General features: G+C 42.1%; 1 protein-coding gene across 6 annotated transcripts in view; it reads left to right on the top strand.

Annotated features, from left to right (window-relative positions):
- The window catches only part of TBXAS1 (thromboxane A synthase 1), a 253481-nt gene that overhangs the window by 100288 nt on the left and 130358 nt on the right, over positions 1-22835 (top strand). For 5 of the 6 annotated variants that reach the window (XM_068142225.1, XM_068142228.1, XM_068142229.1 and 2 more), the window contains one exon: positions 21993-22089. In XM_068142225.1, coding sequence (XP_067998326.1) covers positions 21993-22089 — 97 coding nt within the window. Of the gene's footprint in view, positions 1-18849; positions 18938-21992; positions 22090-22835 lie in introns of those variants that run through there. The other variant, XM_068142230.1, reaches the window with a different exon arrangement.

The following is a 22835-nucleotide window of genomic DNA, read 5'->3' on the forward strand; positions in this document are numbered from 1 at the left end:
TCAAGCCTGGTCACTCAAATGATTGGATAGTTTAAAGGATTAGGATAGGTCACGGAGTGAGTCGTGAACTTGAAATGTGTCCAGGGGTGAGTTGTGATTGCAAGCTATGCGGGCAGCTGACAGCTTGTCGGAAGTCTATGTAGCTAGAGTTGGTTCTGTCTTAACATTTGATTTCTCTCCCCAAAAAATGTCACTGCAGATGACACTGGTTAGCACTGGTTAGCACCTAGGCAAATGAGTCCATAATCAAACAGTTGTGCACAAGAAAAAGGCTTGTCTTGCTGCTGCTTGTGGCCTCTGCAACAGAACTGAGAAACACTTGTTAGTCACTGTAAATGTTTGGGGTTTTCCTCTTTTATGAACAGAAGAGGGACATGCATTTCTGGGATTTGGGCATCTGGAACTTTTCTCAAAGTCTTGTTCTTCCTTCTGCTCTCCTCAAATACCTCAGGGCAAACCTAAAGATGATAGAGGCAGGATCCCCTCCTGCAGAGAACAGGTGATATTTTCATCATGCAGATAATTTACCTGAAGAAACAGTATCTTTGTTGCCATTTTAGTTTCACAAAATGTGGTTGGGTCTTCTCTCTCTCTCTGTCTCTCTCTCTCTCTTTTTTTTTTTTACTCTCTCTGTTTCTAGCCTTACTCTTTATGTGGAATGACTAATCCCAGGACATGGATTCTCATCATTGTTTCCGAAGCCTCATGTGAAGAAATAATTTAGTATTATGGAACACTTACCCTGTTTGATTTCCTATTTTGTACTAGGGGTGTTATGGACTTACGACCTCTTCTGTTATCCTTCCTTTATGCTGATATCTTAAACAATTTATTTTCAGTATTTCAGCTAGACAAAATCATTTTTGGGCAAGGACAGGGGAGAGAGAAGATAAACAGGCTTCCTATTTCTGATCTATAGCTCTTCTGTTTCGTGTTTAACCTGGTACAGATTTTTGGTAGCCTCACTTGCCTGGATTTCCCCCCCCCCCCCCCTTTCTTAAAGAACAATAATACAGTTTCATGAGCAGAGTCAAGTCTTTTGTATTTCATCAAGATTTATATCTTTCTGTTTCCTCATTTATGTGTTGTGATAATGTGCTATGATTGTGTGATTGTTGATCAAGTCCCAGAATTGCTATTGTGAATAAAAATGCCCTTTTTTTTCCTTTTAATACTTGCAAACTGTGGATAGAATACAGCAGAACCCTTGAACATGTGCCTAACTTTGAGCACCAGTAATCCCATTAAAGTCAATGGTATTACTCAACATACTTCAAGTTAGGTGGAAGTTTATCTACCTTGCTGAATCAGGGCCATAAAAGAAACAATTGCAATTGTGCCTGAAAAATATTTTTACTGCTGTTGGTACACATAAACACCGAGGTTTATTGTAGCTGAAAGAAGTTAATGGGGAGAAAAATATTTCTTCCCCCTTCTCACCTACTCTTTTGACAGCACTTTGCATGTAGACAATTTTATTGCTTCTCTGTGTAATGTGCTTCGCCATTCTTTCTGAAATGGAAAAGATTAACTCAAAAGTTCAATAAACAATGGGTGAATCTTACCATTCTTAAATTAAACCTTCAGACCTCTTCATTCTTTCTTTCTTACCATTAATTAATACTTCCAGAATTTGTTAATAGTAACCTAGTTTTAAAGGTTGTCCTTTAAGAAAGAACCAAAACTCAGCACTACTGCTGGCAGAAATGCAGTGTCACAGTACAACGCTACCTCTCCATCTGACTCCCCACACTTAACTGTAATTAGATATTGGTTATATATATATATATTTTTTTTTTTTCCTCCAGTGGTTAAATCAAGCTGCTAGAACAAGTCATAGAATCATAGAATCAATAAGGTTGGAAAAGACCTCAGAAATCATCAAGCTCAACCTATCACCCAACATCTGATGACTGACTAAACCATAGCTTCAAGTACCACATCCAATCCTTTTTTGAACACCTCTAGGGATGGTGAATCTACCATCTCTCTGGGCAGCACATTCCAATGGCAAATAACTCTTTCTGTTAAGAACTTTCTCCTCACCTTGAGCCTAAACTTCCCCTGTCACAGGTTCAGACTGTGTCCTCTTGTTCTGGTGCTGGTTGCCTGGGAGAAGAGGCCAACCCCCACCTGTCTACAACCTCCTTTGAGCTGCTTGCGGATATATCATTACCATTTCTCTTGGTCTCTCTAGAGCTAATTGGTCTTAAAAATACAGCCTTTAGGGACTAGTCCCTAAAGATTTATCCAATACCATGTTGAAGATACTCATTAATGAGCTCTTAGCCATGGATAGTTCTCATGTGTGAACTATGATCTCCCAGAAGACCCACGCAGCTTGAACTTGTCTACTTTGTGATGGCTGTTGATTTGTTACTGTCGGCTCTTGCTGTCGCTGAACACAGGGACACTTTTGTTCTAGGTATTCACATAGACTCAAAGGCTCGCTGAAATGTCACAGTTAAGCCCTCAACACAGGCAAAGCTATTTGGATGGAAATGTTTGATGCAAGTGGTGAAATCTTCAGAACTCTTCAGCACAGAAAGTACTCCATCTTTTCTCTGGGACTTCAGACATTGCCCTGGGGTGGGTGACCTGCATGCATGTGCTCACTGCTGCATTTTTTCCAGGTTTCTTTCCTCCCTCCATGGCTGCTCCGGGACTCTGCTGCAGCTGTTCAAGCTGACACAAGTCGAAGACCTGGTATAATCTTTTACACCTCTGGAAAGAGAGTGTGAAATCCAACCACATGAGAGAGACAACTTTTTATATGCTCTTGGCAAGGCAGCAAAGGACAGTGCCTGTTGCCTGCACTGTGTTCCTCATGGTCATTTCTGTACTCAAGGCATGTGCAAACTGCTTTGATTTGGTAGCTTCAGAGAATTAGGGAAATACCCTGGTTGTTACAGCTTCACTGCGACCACATTGACCAGATGCAGAAAGGCTCTGTGAGGTTGACCAGAACTGTGTCAGCTCCCAAGATTGATGAGGGAAGCAAAGAGCAGGTCCTTATATCTTGTACCTCTTAGGTTTTGAGGCACCTGATTAAGTCTTGGTCTGCTTCTGTATGTGCAGGTAGGAGCTTTGGATAGAAGGTTTCACCTCCATTTGCTACTGAGGAGGTGTTTGTTCATTCCCATTTCCTTTGGTAGTGCAGCACTTAGCTGCTAAAGCATAATCCTTGTGAGTTCCAGGTTAAGATTATTTGAAAACTGAAGTTTCTTTTGAAAACATTATGCCTGAGGAGAGTTTTACACCTAATATACAGCATGAGTGATCTTTGATCTGTACTGCCTGCTTCTTAGCTAATTAATGCTTAAAATCATCATTTTAAATAGCTTCGGATGGGGCTGCTAAACAGATTGTCTTATCATATAACACCATCATGATCAGCACCTGCATACCAGACTGTGTCATCCTAATTAAAAGCAGGAGGAGGAAATATTCTGAGTGAACCCCACAGTTACAAAACCCAGCTTCCTAGACTTAATTTCACCTTGATCTACCCTCTTCACTATCTACCAGAGCCTTCATTTGTTGATCTTCTTAACAGGCTGTAAAGTCCACCTTGCAAATTCCTACCCCCCCCACCCCCCATTTGGGAAGAAGCAGGCTGAGGGCTTTTAAAACCCTGAAAAATTTGAGACATTATTTCGGTACATTAATCCTACTAGGAAGTAAGGGAAAAGAGCAGTATTGTAGATTTTGCTGTGCATATTAACTGCTTTCATTAGAATTTCCTACAGCACCCAGAAGTATTGATGTAAACCTGAAGTCAATACACACAATATGTAATGTTCAGTAGCTGCTAACGGTCTCTGGCTTCACCTGCGATGTATCTGATTATGAAATGGTGTTCCCACTACCAGGCAAGTAATTTTTGAATGAAGTTCCTGCATTGTTTTCCCTGACTATACAGAGGGAGGAAAATGCATGGTTCCTCCCAGTGTGGGTGTGTCCCCTTTCCTTTCTTGGCAGCCTTTGAGGCAGATCAACTTAAAACTAATACTGCAACTCAGGAGCTCCTCCTGCCATCCTTGGTCTCCCAGTGTTTCACAGGAAACTCCAGGTGACTCCATACTCCCAGTTTATCCTTCTTTGTAGCAGCCTAAGGAAATCCAGAAGCTGCTTGTGACTGCTTGCTCATGTGCTATTTGAAGCATAAAGCAAAAGAGATTTCCCTTCCCCACATATCACTCACTTGGAGCTGGAGAGGAAGGATGCAGAGAAGAAACTGCTAGCCAGCAGCCAAAGCTGCTAGTTAGTAGCCTGTTACATGTCCCATTTCTCTGTGAGCCCCAGTGTGGATTGGAGCATCCCTCCCCTCCTCATGCCTACCTGCTAGGAACTCCAGGATGCAGATGCTGGTTAGACCCCTTCTCCCCATGCTGAGGGAGATAAGAACTTGTGGGGCCTCTGCCCCTTAGGATGACAAAGCATTACACAGAAATGAATGAGGATGTCTCTTATTTGGTTTCTTATAAATAGTGATATTTTCCTCTTTGAGGATGACCATGTTTTGCCGGGTATCTATGGAGGTACTTCTCATCAGTGGCTGCCTGTTGTCCCTTGACAGAACTACCATTTGGTTTGACAGCCTTGTCCTGTAGGCTTTATCTTCATGCTTCTTGCTGTAGTTCTCATGCTTTGGCTTTGTTTCCTTTTTCTTAATTCTCTCCATCCTCTTCAGCCCTATGCTGTCTTTTCTCAATGCTCTAATGTTTATTCATTGCGGTTTTTCTTAGCCACGTTGAGCTGAAAACAGTAACGTGAGTTGACAATTTTTACATCATTCTAAGATTTTTATGGACTTCCATAAATCTCTTCATTACTTCTTTATTGTTTTGATATATATATAGGTTTTAGTTTTTCCTCAACCTTATTTGTCTGTGGGTCAGTTGTAGTGTACTATGTTTTATTAGTAGTAAGGGGAACAACATATCCCCTTTGTCAGTTCGGCACCATCTTCAAATTACCCTTTCTCTTAGTTCCCTTCTTCCTTTGTCTGCTTTATGTCAGACCTTCTTCTGGTAGTGAACTGGGTGTGATTTCATCAGGCAGTAGGCAAAAGTGCACCCCACTGAAAAGGAAGAAGTTGGTTTCCACTGACATTTTTATTTACTTATTTTTAGCCTGGGGAGTAAGAAACAAGCTGAGCCACCATTACCCTAGGGAAAGTGATTCTTCCTTTCCTTCTATTAAATTTGGTGGCTAAACCTGAAGGCTTGTCTTGAAGGAGGGCTTATTTTAGTTACAGTAAGAAAATTGTATTGGTATAATTAAACAGCTATAGTATAATGTCAAAATATAGTATAACGTCAAAAAACTCTCCCATGCACAGACACAGAGGTTCCAGAAGGACACAAACCATATCAGGGAAAAAACTGACTGTCTCTCCCAGCAATTATTGTATCTACAGGGGTGTGCCCACATGGAGGTTTTTTGCTGGTCTAACTTTATTAAGATTCAAGTCACATCTTGTCCCAGAATCTCCTCTCTCCCCATGTAAACAGTCCTGAAAACAGTGGTCTGGACCTTCAAGCTGTTGTTTACTTCAGAGTTAGCTCCACTAAAGGCATAGAGCCATGGTTATTTGAGGATCTTGACCCAGTGTTTTTAGGTCTCTCTCATGTTATATAACTTTGATTTTTGGATGATGGTGCCTATTGAATAAAATTAGGTTTTGTACAGCAAATTCTAAGACTTACCCAGACAGCTTTAAGTAGTTTACAGAAAAAGGAGTGAGTTGGGAGCAATGTTCTGACTTTGCAAGGGCTAGCAGTAGACATTTTATCACTCAGCAATAATCCAAGCTTTTCTATCAATGCTGAAATGTGTTTTATTGAAAAAGATTCTTGGTAGGGACACTGGGTATTGCTGCAGAGCCATTCAACATGACATTATTAGAGGATCTTGGTCCTTTGGGACTTTTTATCTCATAGAACATCTTACAAAATCCTCTGTACGAAGGGCCAAAGCAAAACATTATCAAAACACACTAACTATTTTATATGTTCTCTGGCTGTCTGTTTGGCTCAGTGGGAAATGAGCTATGCATGGGGCAGAAGAAAGAGAAGTAGGTCTACAAGTGCAACACAGAGGCAAATGTTAAAGTAGGTCAGATGGTAACTTCATGTCACTTGGAAAGGTGTTAGCTGTTAGATTATTTTTCATAAAATATTTTCAATTCTGATTTTTGAGGCAGAGAAGTGTATTGCAAAAGGGGAAAAGTAATACTTGAAGTATTAACTAAGGAACTGATGTCATCTTCCTGGACTTGTGCAAAACATTCAACACTGTCGCACACAACAACCTGGTCTCTAAATTGGAAGGACATAGATTTGATGGATGGACCACTGGCTGGATAAGGAATTGACTCGATGGATGTTCTCAGAGGGTTGTAATCAATAGTTCCATGACCAAACAGAGACCTGTGACAAGTGGAGTCTCTCAGCTATTGGTCCTGGGACCAGTGCTGTTTAGCATCATCTGGTGCACCCTCAACAAGGTTGCTGAGGACACCAAGCTGTGTGGGGTGGTTGACACACAGGGAAGAGATGCCATCCAGAGGGACCTTGACAGGCTGGAGAGGTGGGCCCATGTCGACCTGGGTCAGGGCAATCTCAAGCAGAGATATAGGCTGGGTGATGAGCGCATTGAGAGCAACCCTGCAGAGAAAGGCTTGGGGGTACTGGTTGATGAGGCACTTGACATGAGCTGGCAATATGCCCTGGAAGCCCATAAAGCCAACTGTATCCTGGACTGCATCAAAAGACATATGGCAAGCAGGTCAAGGGAGGTGATTCTGCGCCTCTGCTCTTATGAGACCCCACATGGAGTATTGTGTACATCTTTTGACCCCCCCAGCACTAGAAGGATGAGGATCTGTTGCAGATCTTCTCCATGGACCCTCCATGGGTCCAGAGAAGGGCCACAAAGATGATAAGGTGGTTTGAGCATCTCTCCTATGAGGACAAGTTGAGGGAGTTGGGTCTGTTCAGCCTGGAGAAGAGAAGTCTCTGGGGAGACCTTATAGCTGTAGGGGCAATGGTTTTAAACTAGAGCAGGTTATATTTGGATTAGACATTAGGAAGAAGTTCTTTACTGCAAGGGTAGTACCCAATGGTAGAGGTTTGTACCTAGAGTACCTCTATGGTAGAGCTTTAGAACTAGATGGTATTTAAGGTTCCTTCCAACTCAGGCCATTCTATGATTCTAAGTACCTAAACATATTCTTAGTACAGACCTAAATTTTTTCCTGCATCAAAAGCATTTTATTTGCTTTGTCCAATAACTCATTCAGTTGTGTTTTTACCAACAGTGAAGAATCAATTTTGTGAAACTATTATAATTTTCCTCATGATTATTTCCTTAGCAAAATATTTAAACAGATACATAGTTTGTAAGCGTTCAGTAAATCCTGATACTCCTGTCATAAACCACTGCATTTACACCTCCTCACAGAACTTTTCTGGGCATCACATTTGGTTGACTTACCCAACCCATGCCTCTTTTGAGCCTGCCATTTTCAATATTGGATTTCTGCAGGCAGCTATACAGGCGATTTTTCCTGGCTGGCACCCCCAAAATCTGACTGCTGCTTCCTGCCAAGGGAGTAGAAGCAGTAGATTGTGCTTGAGGTCAGAGGACAAGAGTGTGCTGCTGGCAGCCAGGCAGGCAGCATTGCATATTTAACTGTAAGGCCTCTCCTGCATTAAAAAGGCTCCAGGAGAGCATGATCGATAGTTACAAATATTAGAAATGGTGTCTTCTCCTGCTTTCTTGCCTTTTTTTTTCCCCCTCTGCATACAAGACACAAAGCAACTGAATCCCCCAGATGACTGCTCATGCATTTACATTTTCATTTGCTTGCTTCATATCAAGATTCTTTCAGCTTTTGGGAGGGGCAGCTACCAAAGACGTACAGGCACAGCCATTGTGTTTTATTCTTCCAGTCCATTTTTCCCTTGAATGCAGGTGGAAGCTTTTCAGTGGGTTGATTTTGTGTTTTTGCTTTCCTTTTCTTCTAAGCATTTATAACCCTTTTATTGTCAGTATTCAATAATTTTTGATAGATCAATATATTTACTTCACTGATGCTTCATCCTACAGTTGTGCTATTTTATATATATATATATATATATTTGTGTGTGTGTGTGTTTTGTTTCTAGAAGTTATTAATAGATTCAGTGGATTGTATTTCTTCTATACTTCAAGTTTACAGTACCCCAATACCTGTACATTTATAAGGCCTAGTTTCAAATCTGCTTGTTCTCCCTTTCTTCTAGGTAGACTTTGTGCAATTAAAAATGCAATTTTTTTGCATTCAGAAATATTCTCCTCAGAAATCCTAAGTACAACTGCTAGTGTTTAATGTACATTCAACCACTTGGAGTCAAAGGGTCTAGTAAACCACTCCAGCAATGTCTCCAGAGGTCCAGAGGGTTTGAGGGTAACACAGAAAAGTGATATTGGACATTGGCATTTACTTGGATGAGACAGAAATGAGGCAAGTCTGTTGTGTTCTGAGGTCTTTAGACAATCAGCTGTGACTGAGCTGGAGAGGAGAGGTTCTTTATCCATCACAGAATCACAGAATGTTAGGGATTGGAAGGGACCTCAAATGATCATCTAGTCCAAGCAGCCTGCCAGAGCAGGATCGCCTAGAGTAGGAACACATCCAAGTGGGTTTTGAATGTCTACAGAGAAGGATACTCTACGACATGTCTGGGCAGTCTGTTCAAGTGTGCTGTCACTCTCACAGTGGAAAACCTTTTCCTTATGCAAAGGAAAGAATGTCCTGGGTAAGGCAGATGCCAGCCCAGGACAGCCATTTAATGCAACTATGGAGAGAGCTCAAACATATGCAGTGTGCATGTGGGAATCAGGTACCAGTGTCAGCATGTTACAGTGCACCTTGTCTGGCCATCAGAAGAAGGAGGTGGGTTAGCAGGACCTGGTTCTACATGGTGAAAGGGTACATCTATGGAAGCTGTACACCTTCATCCTCAGATTCTGGTTGTTCCAAGGATTTGGTGCTGTATATGCTGTTATAAAATTTCCCCCTGCTGCCCCTCAAAAAAAAAACCCAGAAGGAGCAGCAGAAGCAGCATGTTTGCTACGATCGATCATATTATAAGGTGATAAATGGAAAACAGGTCAACTAGATAGTGCTCTTACTAATATTACTGTTTGAAACATGATCTATTTCTTATGGCAGCACATTTAATATTGGGGAAAATCCCTGAACGTATATTGGATTTCAGCAAGGTTTAATAATTTAAACCAGGTGAGCATATTAGCTGTCAGTGGGATGTTATCCCCATAGCTGGCTTACCAGAGCTGTGTGCTCCCTGGTTTTAGTATGTCCATTTTCAGGCTGAAATAATTTGCCATGTTATGAAAGTCATGACTCAACTACTTCTCAGCAGCGTGTTGTCCATTTGTAACAGCAGATTTTCCTGGAAGTCATTACTTTGGAGTGCTGTTGTCAGCTGTGCACATCACTCCTGTTCCTCTTGTCCTTTGTGGCACAGATTTGCCCGTTGTTGTTCGCGAGGATGTTACCACTGATGCACAAGCTATTAGATTTTTCCATTCTTTTCTTTCTTTTCTCCCTCGGTTGAATTGCAGTTTCCTTTGTCTTCTGCGTGGTGCACTGAAAGAGGTTAGGAAATTTATCATGGTTATTTTTAATGGGTTTTTAAAGTCCAGCACGACACAGATTGAACTGATTCAGGAAAATTTCCTGGAGCTACAGCATTTGTTACTATTAAAAATATCTTTATCATTGCCTTTTTTTTTTTTTCCCCCTGTAAGAAAATACATCTATTTTTTCCTTCCAGTCCTGTAACAAAGCCCTCCTTTCTAATGTTTCCACATGGTCAGATATTAGCCATTTCCCAAGACAATTTAGTTTGGTCATGTGTACAGCTAGCATTTTTATTGTAAAGAATTTGATAGTGGTTTCATGATAAATGCATAAAGCTTTGGGAAATTACTTTTATTGAGCTTAGGATGCAATTAATAATGCATTAACAAAATTAGATTATTCTCTGTGCATGCTTGTAGATCTTAAGAATGTATAGAAAAAGTACACATTGCCACTGATATGCAGGGATTTAAAAAAATTAATCTTTCCTGTGTGCTTTTTGTATGCTGTAGCATAAAAAAAGTACATTCCCAGGAGCTCAGTAGATGGTTACTATCCTTTTTTCCTTTGTTTCAAGGTAATTTTTTAAGGCAGATCAGGAAAGAAAAGCGACTTCCAGTTATTGTCCCCCTCGTGGCCAGTCTGACAAACCTTTACTTGCCTGAGTAAGGCTGTACAGCGTTGGCTGGAGTCTGTCTTTATTGCACTCAGACCAGATGAATGAGTTACCCGATGCTTTCCACTTGTCAAGCCCTTTCATTTGCTTAAAGTTCGGATGTCTTCAATCTGTCAGTTGTGACCAAGTCAAAGCAGTGTATGCATGTGTAGTTAGGCAAAATTCAGTTTGGTTTACTCATTTCATCATGCTGTATTCATTATGCAAAATAATGAGTATATTGAGTCTTATCTATCACTGAGGAATTTTCTGAGAGTAAGACACTATTATTTCAGAAATGGACGCATCTGTTAACATCACCAGAGCAAAGGAATAAAAAGGGATAGTATGCAATATATTGTCCCTCTCTCATTGATTTTAGAATAGAATAGAATAGAATAGAATAGAATAGAATAGAATAGAATAGAATAGAATAGAATAGAATAGGAGTAAAATAGAATTAACCAGGTCTGACCTATCATCCAACATGATCTAATCAATGAAACCATAGCACAAAGCGCCCCATCCAGTCTCTTCCTAAACACCTCCAGTGATGGAGAATCCACCACCTCCCTGGGCCACCCATTCCAATGACCAATCACTCTTTCTATGAAGAACTTCTTCCTAACATCCTGCCTGAACCTCCCCTGACACAGCTTGAGACTGTGTCCTCTTGTTCTGGTGCTGGTTGCCTGGGAGAAGAGACCATCCCCTACCTGGCTACAACCTCTCTTCAGGTAGCTGTGGAGAGCAATAAAGTCTCCCCTGAGCCTTCTCTTCTCCAGGCTAAACAATCCCAGCTCCCTCAGCCTCTCCTCATAGGGCTTGTGCTCCAAACCCCTCCCCAGCTTTGTTGCCCTTCTCTGGACACGTTCCAGCAAGTCAACATCTTTCCTATACTGAGGGGCCCAGAGCTGATCACAGGTCTCAAGATGTGGTCTAACCAGTGCTGAGTACAGGGGCACAATGACTTCCTTGTTCCTGCTGGCCACACTATTCCTGATACAGGCCAGGATGCCATTGGCCTTCTTGGCCTCCTGGGCACACTGCTGGCTCATGTTCAGCCAACTGTCAACCAGTACCCCCAGGTCCCTTTCTGCCTGCCTGCTCTCCAGACACTCTGACCACAGCCTGTAGCACTGCATGGGGTTCTTGTGGCCCGGCACTTGGATGTGTTAAATCTCATGCTGTTGGACTCTGCCCATCTGTCCAGCCAAGCAATGTCCCTCTGCAGAGCTCTCCTACCCTCTAACAGATCAACAGCTGGCCCCAGTTTGGTGTCATCTTCAAACTTATTGATGATGGACTCAATCCCCTCATCCAGATCATCAATAAAGATATTGAACAGGATGAGGCCCAACACTGATCCCTGGGGGACACCACTAGTGCCTGGCTGCCAGCTGGATGTGGCGCCATTCACCACCACTCTCTGGGCTCAGCCCTCCAGCCAGTTCCTAACCCAGTGCAGAGTGCTGCTGTCCAAGCCACAGGCTGACAGCTTGGCCAGGAGTTTGCTGTGGGAGACGGTGTTAAAGGTCTTGCTGAAGTCCAGGTAGACTACATCCACAGCCTTCCCCACATCCACCAGGCAGTCACCTGATCATAGACGGAGGTCAGGTTGGTGAGGCAGGACCTGCCCTTCCTAAATCCATGCTGGCTGGGCCTGATCCCTTGGCCATCCTGTATGTGCTCAAGATGACCTGTTCCATAATCTTGCCTGGCACTGAGGTCAGGCTGACAGGGCTGTAATTCCCTGGTTCACCCATCCAGCCCTTTTTGTGGATGGGCATCATGTTGGCCAGCTTCCAGTCATCTGGGACCACTCCAGTGAGCCGGGACTGTTGAAAAATGGCGGAGAGCAGCTTGGCCAGCTCATCTGCCAGCTCTCTCAGCACCCTAGGATGGATCCCATCCAGTCCCATGGACTTGTGGGGATCCAAGCAGCTAGGGAGGTCTCTAATTACTTCCTCCTAGATCACAGGGGAGCTATACTGCTCCCTGCCTCCATCTGCCAGCTCAGGAGTCCAGTTGTCTGGAAGACAATCTATCCTGCTATTAAAATTTGAGGCAAAGAAGGTGTTAAGTGCCTCTGCCTTTTCCTCATCTTTTGTTACTATGTTCCACTCCATGTCCACCAAGGAGTGGAGGTTGTCCTTGCCCTTTCTCTTGCTATTAATATATTTGTGGAAGGATTTTTTGTTGTCCTTCACAGCAGTGGCCAGTCTAAGCTCTAAATGGGCTTTTGCCTCTCTAATTATTTTCCTGCATGACCTAGCAACATCCTTAAGCATTTCAAGGGTTACCTCTCCTTCCTTCCAAAGATGATACACCCTCTTTTTTTTCTTTAATTCACCCAGGAGTTCATTGCCCATCCAGGCTGGCCGTCTGCCCCGGTGGCTCATCTTCCAGCACATTGGCACAGCCTGTTCCTGCTCCTTCAAGAATTCTTTCTTGACGTAGGTCCTGCCCTCCTGGACCCCTTTGTTTTTAAGGGCTGTTCCCCAAGGTACCTTCTGAGTTAGTTCCTTGAGACACCTGAAGTCTGCCCTCTGGAAGTCCAGAGTAGAGGTTTTGTTGCTGCCCCTCTTAGCTTGAGTGCTTATTGAAAACTCAATTATTTCATGGTTGCTGGACCCCAGACAGCCTCCAACCACCACACCTCCCAGCAGCCTGTCTCTGTTGGTAAGGAGTAGATTGAAACAAAGTCATGTATACATTTATTTCAAATGCATGCAAAACTAAAATGTTGCATCATCGACCACTGCTGCTCATACTTACAAGAGGCATACGCGCTGTATTGCCTACAAAGCAATCAAAGAGAAAGTGTGGAGTTAAAACAAACAGAAACAGCCTACTGGTTTTGAGTGTCTGTTCTGAATGCCTCTTTTGAAGAGATGTATGAGGACATGACTTCTCAACAGATAGAGATACTCTCTGTGTTCTGAAAGCCTTTTCTTTCCTTCAGGGCTAAGATCACTCATGAAAATGGTAGATGCGAAAAACTCCAGTTGCACTTGAGTCCTGGCCATGATATGTAAAGTATATATGAGATGAAGGTTGTGGTAATACAGACTTATGGATGGCTCTTTGTTGCACCCTGATGTTGAGTTTCAGGGAGGAAAAATGATACAATCTTCAACTCTCAATTTTATCATGGTCAGAAACAGTTCATGAAAGGCAGAAGTTGTATCACACAGATTTCGTTTTAGTCATCTTGGAATGTATTTGCTTATATGAAGTTTAGTGATGGGTGTGTAACTAGCAACTTTATTGCACTTGTGGTTTTATTATAGTCACCCTGTTTTGTATCTTGCTGTATCTTGCAGTGTTGTTGTATCACCAATTATATTTAAATCCTTTGACCTCCTTCCTGGTTTATTTTCTCCATATGTTTGCACGTATGCTTTCCTCATTTTGTTTCTTGTCCCCAAATTTTCATCGGAGCCTGAGCCATGGCACATGCATGCTCTCTAGTTTTCTAGGATGCTGAGGAACCTCCATGGCTTGACAACCACCAATTTGGATGAGTCGCCTCTGCTTTGCTAGAAATCAGCCCTGTGCTGCATGGCCCTGTTCTATGTGCTCTCTCAGCCATGTTATTTCACGTAGCATCACAGTCATCCCTCGTCTTCTTCAGGCATGCTTCTCCATCTCCATTTATCTTGTATGAAATAGCTGTAGCCCTGCCAGGGCAATACTGTCTGCTGTTTCCCAGAAATTGCTTACCTGTCTGTCAAGAGAAGCTGCTTAGAGCTCCTACTAGAAATCAGAACAAGTGCTGAGCAGATCCCTCTCTCTCCCTTGTGTGGCAAAAAAAGACAGAGGGAAAAAAAGGCCTCCTTTATTTAGCTCAAGTAATGTTGTCTGCTTATCCTCTTCAGACATCTTGTAGCTGGGATTTTTTGGTTACCTTTTTTTTTTTTTTTTTCACTGCACTGATAAAAATAGCTCTCACTGTTGATTATAAACAATAGGCCTGTACAAATCCAGACAAATGAACAGTGTGTAGATGGTAGCAAGTAAAATTTGGAGATGCAGAAAGTTTGCTCTCCCCCAGATATAGCTTTCCTTAAAAATAGTAATCTAGTGCTCTGGAAATAGTAACCTCATGGTTTTTCTCTGAGGGTATGACAAAGGAGTATGTTGGTAGTGAATTAGGTGCAAAGAGCCCAACATGAGACTGCTCTCATGCTGCATCTCACAAACCCACAAAAAGGCCGGGCACAGAAATATGCTGAAACTCACAGGAAACCTCTGCTGCAGCATCACATGAGGTCAGTCAGGCATACCGTGCTTTAAAGCAGCACAGACAAAACAAGCTTTGGTGAAAATGTCACAGTCTAAACATGAGTAACAAAACACAGACCAATACAGCTCAAGCTTGATGGAAACACCATGGGAAAAGATTTAGAAACCTTCTTCTGGCACTCTTGATGAGGCAAAGAGCTATGAGTGCTTTCAGCATCCCCTAGTAGCAATAGCACCACATACCCAGGTGGGAGGGGCAACTGGTTTCTTATTAATATCACAGTACTTCTCATTTCCAGTAGCATCTTATAAAAGCAGTACCCTATTTACAACTTTCATTTTGCATTAATGAAGAGGAATACTGATGCAGCTAATCAGTGCTAGCGGTATGATGCAAGCACGTGGAGCGGTGGCAGTGGTGGCAATCATCTTAGCCCAGTTGCCAGGATAAAAATAAAACCCACCAGCCCTGGGAAGTGGCATCTCCTCAGCTGCAGAGGAGCACAGCCCAGAACCCTGCAGCTCCATGTTGCCCTGGTGTCTGGCTTCTCCTTCAGACCACCTGGAGCAAGAGAAGAAAGAGTTGTTACCCCTGTCCATGCCCTTTGCTGCTTCTCTTCCCAACCTCTGAATATGGGAGTCAGTTTTTGTATTTGTACTTAGATCTGGACTCAGATTTCCTCAGAAAACCAAATGGACATAGATTGCCAAATATGCTTGTATAATTCAGAGGTGTTTGGGTTTTTTTTTTTCCTTCATGGCACTTTGTGAGCTTAATTTAATCCCTGTCATTCCTTATATGTGGGTAAATGTCATCTACTTCATTTCATGAATGAATTAGCACAGCCATGCAAAGTCTGCGTCGCCTGGGCTGCTCACTTGGAATGAGGGAGGGCTTAGTAAATGTGTGTGACACCCTCAAGTTGCTAAATCCCAACTGAGGTTAGAGATGCCCAGAAAAAGATCTTGTTTGCACTCTGGTGTAAGGTACTTGAAAGACTCTACCAGACCTGTACTTTGTAAGGGCCCCAGCCAGCCTTCTTTCTCATTGTCAGCCCTAAATATATTAATTTCATACGTGAGTCTCTTCCTGCACCTGACAAGGGAGGAGCTTCTTTGCATATTGCTGTGCTTTTAGTGGTGGGGAGACTATAAATAATCCTTGAATTTTCTTCCTTTTTTTTGATACTTCCTTAAGCATGTCAGAAAGAGAGGTCTTTTGGCAAGGTGCAAGTCTGAGATATCACAGAGGTTCTTGGTATGTAGAAGATAGCATTTTAAATCCTGGGTATGTGGACAAAGAGGTGGATGCCTAGCAATACCGAGCGGTGCAGAAAGTGTGTGAGTGTCTGGGCATCTTGTCATGTGATATTTTTAATACAGTCAGGAATTAAATTAATAGTTCTATGTGCTTATTTTAAAGCTTTCATGACATGAAAAGAAGCATAGTTCATTGATAAAAGGAAATGGGGAACAATTTATTCTTAAATAGAAATCACTGTGGCCATGTCTTCTTTTTCAGGGATTTACACAATGGGTTAGATTGGGCTCTGGCTGAGGCATGTGTGTGTCTATGTTGGCAGAGCTGTGCTTTGAAACTTTTCTCTGTGCTGGAGATGGCAGGGCTATGGGGACTTCATTGTTACATACAGTATGTTCACCTGTCTCTAGGGTGTTGTGGGGTTTGGGGCATTTTATGCTTTGTTGTTGGGTGGTGGCTGTTGTTTGTTTTTTCTTAATTCCAGTGCATTTCTCAGTTCTCTAATCCAGAGATATTCAACTTGTTAGGAATGTATAAAATAGTTCAGAAAGGCATCTTGTCAGCTAGAGTCACAGCCTGGGATGCAGAAATGACATGGAACTTAGCTCCTGATTTTCACAGAATCACAGAATGACCAAGGTTGAAAGAGACCTCAAAGATCATCAAATCCAAGTTGTCACCACAGACCTCATGACTTTCCAGCAGACTTCTTCTGTCTGAAGAAAGTCGTTGTGAGATTTCCAGGTGTACAGGCCAACTGAAGAGCTCTGTTCCCGCCAAATGTCGAAAAAAGCCCCACAACCAAAAAACCCCAAAAGATTGCTAGCGATTTCTGGTTCATCCATACCTGCTTTTCCCAAGTTCCTTGGATGAAGAATAGAGGACACTGTTTGTTTTCCCCACTGTTTGTCACTCCAGGGTTTTTAAACTGTAATCTTAACGTGCCTGGAATAAGCCTTCTATTTATATATAATCCTGCCAAATTAGGGTTCAGGGACCTTGGAGGCCTCTAGCTACTAATATAACAAATAATAATATGACTCATGGTACCTGACAATTTTTTGTTGCCTCCTTTCATTTCCTCTCAGCCCCAAAGTAACCCTTTCCATGAAGACCGTGTTTGATCTTTGCAGCTGTTTATTAGGTATTGCTTTGTCCTGTGGAGTCTAATTTGCCTGTGAGAACTGGCAGAGGACAGTGCTCATGACAAATCAATTTGCTGACCTCTGAAATAATTAAGCAAGTAATGCCAGGCTTCAGTCCTATTTTAAACAAGCAGTGTGCTATTAGTTTTTGTGTTTCTCTGCATGCAGGGAATGGGTGTCTCTAAATAAAAGAGGCAGAGTGATTGAGGAACTTTTTTTTTTTTGAGGAATGTCTCCTAAAAAAAATGTTTGTGGAGCTCTCTTTTTTCCCTCCTTTTTTTTTTTTTTTTCTTCTTATTTTCTCTTTCTGTTCTTATACTTTTTATTCATTTTCTTTTGTCCTTCCCTGAGGAAGAAAGAGATAATAACATTTTCTATTTTCATTTAGCTTTCCAGATGATCTTTGTGTACTTTACCAGGCTGCAGAGTAGAAAACAAAGCCTTGTTTATTGCCTAACAGCATATACGTGTTTTATGATTAATGTGATGTGTTTGTAATACATGAGACTGATAATAGATAGGGAGATCAAAGTCTTGTATGAATTGACAGCAGCACTATAAACAAGGTGAAAGGGTTGCAGGTGTTTCCCACACGGCTGCTGTACAAAACCATATGGCTCTTTGCCATGATGTGCTGCGTGCGTGCTCCATCTTCTCCTACATGGCAAGGCTTTGCTCAGAGAGCACGGCTGTGGTTTCGGAACTTGGGGGATGCTGTTGGCAGCAGATGACCATGCAATGTTGCCAGAATGATCCTGGTGACACAAAAAGGATAATGCTAGCTTGGCACTTCAAATTAAAAGTAGTTGATTGATCTGCTATGTCAGCTGAGAACAAAGATTCATGTTCCTGGGAGGCCCTTGAAAAACATTGGAAATGGAGATGGTACTTGGGTGTTGCAGGAGGGACTGAGCAGTTCATTGTGGCTCTTGTCTTACTGCTTCTGTCACAGCTTGTAGCTGGACCTGGCAAGCATCTTTTACCTCTGTGGGGTAACTTTTGTGATCATGACTGTTGAAGGCACTGGGTGTACACTGAGACGCCTGGGCTGTGACATCTCTGGGATGCAAATGCAAACCCGGAGAAATTATTGCTGGTTGTTCTTGCCAGTAAAAGAAAAGACACATTTACTAAATGACTAAACATCTTGGGTGGAACCTGAACACAGGCAGAAGTCTCTGTCCTTTTCATTAATTACTGTAAGAGTGGTGCTTGTCTGTTCTTAGAAACCAAACTGCTGTAGCTGAATGCTTAGAGTGTTTTTAGCATCTTCAGTTATTAAAACACTCTGGATGCAAATCAGCTTCCTTTGCTCAATATACTATAATATAACCACCCCCTGACATGCAAGCCCTCTGGTAAGCACACTGGAGGGTGACTTGCCTTTTCTGCAACTTCTGAATGTAGATCTATGCCCTCCGTTGAAATTTTTGCCTGGCACTCCTGGAGATGGTGCAACACATAGGTAGTTGCTTCTGTGCTGGCAACCTGCTGGGTTGATGGCTTGTCATCTGCCCTTTCCTGTGCTGGATGAAGCAACCACTATCCTCATGATGTTGATATACTGCTACCAGATCTTTCCTTTCTTGATTTCCAGTGGAGCTAAATATGCTGGTCTAAAAGCATGGATTTTTTTTTGTTGTTCTTCTTCTCTATTTTGGAGGGCTGTAGTTTAGACTGAAATTTAATACAAATGACACCAGCAGCATAACCTCAATAACTGAGGCTGCATCTACACAGAAAATTTATACTCCTGTGGGTCATGAAATTTATTTTTACCAGTATGACAACAGAATGCCCATATAGACAGAGCAGCATCACCCTGAGAATGCTGTGCTACATTCATGCATTCTTGTTTCTCTGCAGAAGTGTGCTGCACAGTTCTGAGAATTTGTATTACAACCTGAATGTCTTACATGAAAATATTGCAAAGGCTTGGGTCAAGCCGTGTGGTGGTATCGCTGCAGTTAAAGGTAGGACTTTTGTGTGTGGACAAGCCATGTGGAAAGATTAACCCAGGGAAAGTTAATAAAAAGTGCTGTCCTAAATTATTCATGAAGCCATTTGTAATGCACTTGCCAGAAGGCTTTTGTTTTTCTCAAACTCTTATTTATTAAAATCTGACAAGAATATCGGGTTTTGTTCAATAATAAATCTAAGTCTGTGTGAGGCTGGTGATATCCTCATGTAGTAATACAGAACCAAAATGAAGTTACATGGCAGGGGTGAATATGTTATTTACTCAGGAAGAATAGATTATTGTTCAGGAGGATTTTATCTTGTATTTGTCATTTTGGAACAAGTGAGCAAAACCCCATAAAATCGAATCTGCTTGGGAGGTACCTTCTTTGTTTGTGGCTGAGGCCTCAATCCTGCAAAGGACTTTGAATATGCTAAAACTCAGATAGGCATCTGTCTGGTGGCGTTGCAGTTTCTGCACTTGTGTTAATTAAATGAAACAGCTCAGATGATTTTTTTTTTCATGCTGAGTTCTAGTCCTTTTTCCTCAATTTCAGGGGAGTATCATGGAAGTCATGCTCCTAACCTTGGATTTTAGCTTTCAAAGCATGTCCATAGACATCCCTCTTAGATTAGAAATATTACATACAGAGAGTAGGAGAATAGGAAAAAGCCAGGGAAAAAAGAGCTTTTGCTGTTTGGGATACAATAAAAATGGTAGTCTGTGTGTGCTTTACAGCAGTCATTCTTTAAATGCAGGCAGAACTTTGCTTAAAAATTAACTTAAGGTACGCTTCCAGTATTTTCAAATGATTAATTTTAGGAGAATTTTTCCCTTCCTCTCTGTCCTTATTTATAAGGAAAAGAAAACCAGGTGCCTATAGATAGAAAGTTAAAGAAGAGTAAATAGAAAAGTGCTTAGCTGTGGAAGCAGAACTGAGAGTTCAGGTCACTAGGCTGAAGGATGTTGAATAGATTTGTTTGCATAAGCTTGGCTTGTGAGTCACTTTCTCGTAAAAGCATCTTGAGTAGGAGATGCTCCTGTCCCAGATTTTAGTCTTGAATGCTTTCAAGCACAAAGTGCACTGTGACACAAGGACCTCTGACCACCAGTACCATCCTGTTATTCCAGTGGACTGGAGCTGGAATTCTTCCCAAGTTTGAAATAAACTAGAAGTGCCTCTCACAGGTGATTTTGCATGATGTGGTGCCTCTTGGTGGTCAGAATTAATCTATCTGGGTAGACATAATCAGCCTTTGATTCAGATTTGGAATCTGGTGTTTGGGATTTGATCCCTGTGAAGAGCTGTGTGTTAGAGGACAATCAGTCACTAACTATTAAATGAGACAAGAATTGATAAATTTGGAGAGGGAAAGAGAAAAGTAACTTGTTAATGTGAGAGGTACCTGATCATCCTAGGTAGGTTTGAGGCAGTGCAGGTCTTCATCATGGGATCTTACTTTGCCTCTCTAATGCCAGAGAAATTGTACAAACTACACATGGAAAAGGCGCATAGGGCATAATCCTCTTTTGCCCAAGAACATTTTCAAAGCATTCTTTAAAATGAGGCCTCACATCTCTCTTATGCACCTATTAAGATTCTGAAGAAAAGTTTTACCATTAACAGATAAACTACTTTGCTGTGGTTTAGCAAACTGGGAGAGGTGAAAAAGTCCTTGTTTTTTTTCGTGGATCATAACCACCTGTATCTAAGGTTCAAGTGGAGCCTGTGGGTTGGATCTGGGGAGTAACAGTTCATTCTGGAAACCCATCAGAGAAAAAAAGATCTCTTCCTCCCTGATGAAAATTATTTTCTTCTTCTCTGATGTTTGTTTGCTATGAGTTTTGGGTGTCATAGAGGTCAAGGTGGACTGTGAAATTCTGCTTTGGAATCAAGATAGTTGTCTTGATTCATTTGCCCTCAGTGAAAGCAGTGCTGCTGCAGCTTCATTGCCATGGGAACCTCCAGCTACTAAATTTAATTCAGCCCAGGGTTTGCTTGTCTTTTCTGTTGCTGCAATGTAGACAGGTGATAAGCAATATATTGATACTAAGCTATATCATAACAAAATGATTTGGCATCAATATTACCACAGTATTGCAGCATCTGTGATATTGCTCTTGTGTTCTGCTCTGAGCTGCCTGGCCCTCCTGTGCCTGCCTTCAGCTTCCTCTTCCTCTCCCTTGGCAGAATAAAGACAGCACTGCCTGCATAGTCTTTCTAGTCCAGCAATCATCAAAGGTAGGAACTGCAGACAGCCTCTGCTTGCTGGTGGGTCTTCCTCCTCATGCAAAAGCAGCCAAGCATGAAGTGTCTGCGGGCTCTGGGGGAGAAGCTGCTGAAGAAGGGAACAGCTCAAGGAGTTGTGGGATTGTGGTGGATCCTAGTACCTCTGTGGCATCTGCAAGGATATGAAGTCCCTGCAGAGTAGACCCTGGCTCCACAAAATCAGATTAAACTGGGGGCAGGGAGATAGAGTCTTTGTTTCCATTGGTCTTACGTAAGGTTCTGATTTAGACAGTTTGTGGTAATGCAGAGCCTGGGGTCTAAGATGCACTCAGTTCCAATGCTAATAGAAACAGTGGAAGTGTACCTGTACTGCAGCCATGCTGGGGGTACTTCTGGAAAGGCTTCTTGCAGGCAGGGCTTTCACAGAGAGACATTTCATGTGGGTAACAGAATAACTGATTTAATAGGTCTTTCATGATTTTTTGAGCAGATGCTTTCTAATGTGTTGTCCCTTTGTAGCTTGATTTTACCGATACTACATCACTTTGTACAGAATTCATAGTGAATGTGCAGTGTGTAAACCTTTACATTAAGATGTTGGCCAAGTATTGATTCATCAGTGAGAAGGTTTAAGCTGTTTCCTTTAAATTCCAAGACCATGCATCTTAATTTAACAGTTGAGAGGTGCGGGGAAAGATACTGCTTTACCCAAGGGGATATATTTTCTGTAATATTTGTTCATGCCCAGTATTTTCAAGGCAAAAGCAATATTTTAGGGAAGGAGACATTTCACTGGTGGTCATTATCTGCTAAAATGACTTCCTTTTTTTATCTGCAGATATTACATTGGTCGCCAGATGTTTGTGGTGGTCTCCACACCAGAGATGATCAAGCAAATTTTAGTGACAGACTTCAGTAATTTCATCAACAGAACTGTAAGTAGATTAAAAGGTTGGCTTCATGGATGGAGTTAGTAGTACCATTAATCTGAGCTCAGACCAAAAGTAACTGCGAGGGGACTGGAAATAGAGAGGGGAAAAGTACAATATGGCTCAATGCGACTTAAGGTTGTGTCAACTCATATATATTGTGATTGTGACACTGGATGGATGCTGAAGAGAGAGGGTTTCAATATCCAATTTTGCTCCTGTCCTCCTGTGAAGTTCTGGGAAAAGTGATTACTGTATCTCAGTCTGTAGCATGGGGACAGTATTACTTGCTCTCTCCTACCCATTGTCCATTTTGTGCTTTTAGACTTTCTAGGGCCAGAAGCAGGCTGCCTGGGACAGAGACATGCCTCCGGCAGCTAATATATGTTTCTCTGTCATACTTACCACTCTGAACATAATAAATAGCAAAGAATTAAGTTGGAGTTAGTGAGGACTTGCACATATGATTTTGTTACATGCTTGTATATTAAAAAGCTCTTTCTCACATACAGGCTAGAACAAATAATGAGGGAGAAATGACCAGAGGGATAGTAAAGATTTACAACAATTCCTCAACATTTTACAAGGAAATATTGTCACTGTGACTGCATGCTCCCTCAGTGCCATCCTGGCCCCTTTGGATGCACAAACCTGCTGGAGTAAACTCACATGCATTCAGGGGGGTTGTTTGTGCCCTCAGAGAAAAATTAATCTCTGATGAACTGTCTCTCTCTTTTGCCCCTCTCATCCTG

This window comes from Melanerpes formicivorus, unplaced genomic scaffold (assembly GCF_026170545.1).
Source record: "Melanerpes formicivorus ecotype bairdi unplaced genomic scaffold, bMelFor1.0.p_v2 SCAF_8, whole genome shotgun sequence".
Classification (NCBI taxonomy): domain Eukaryota; kingdom Metazoa; phylum Chordata; class Aves; order Piciformes; family Picidae; genus Melanerpes; species Melanerpes formicivorus.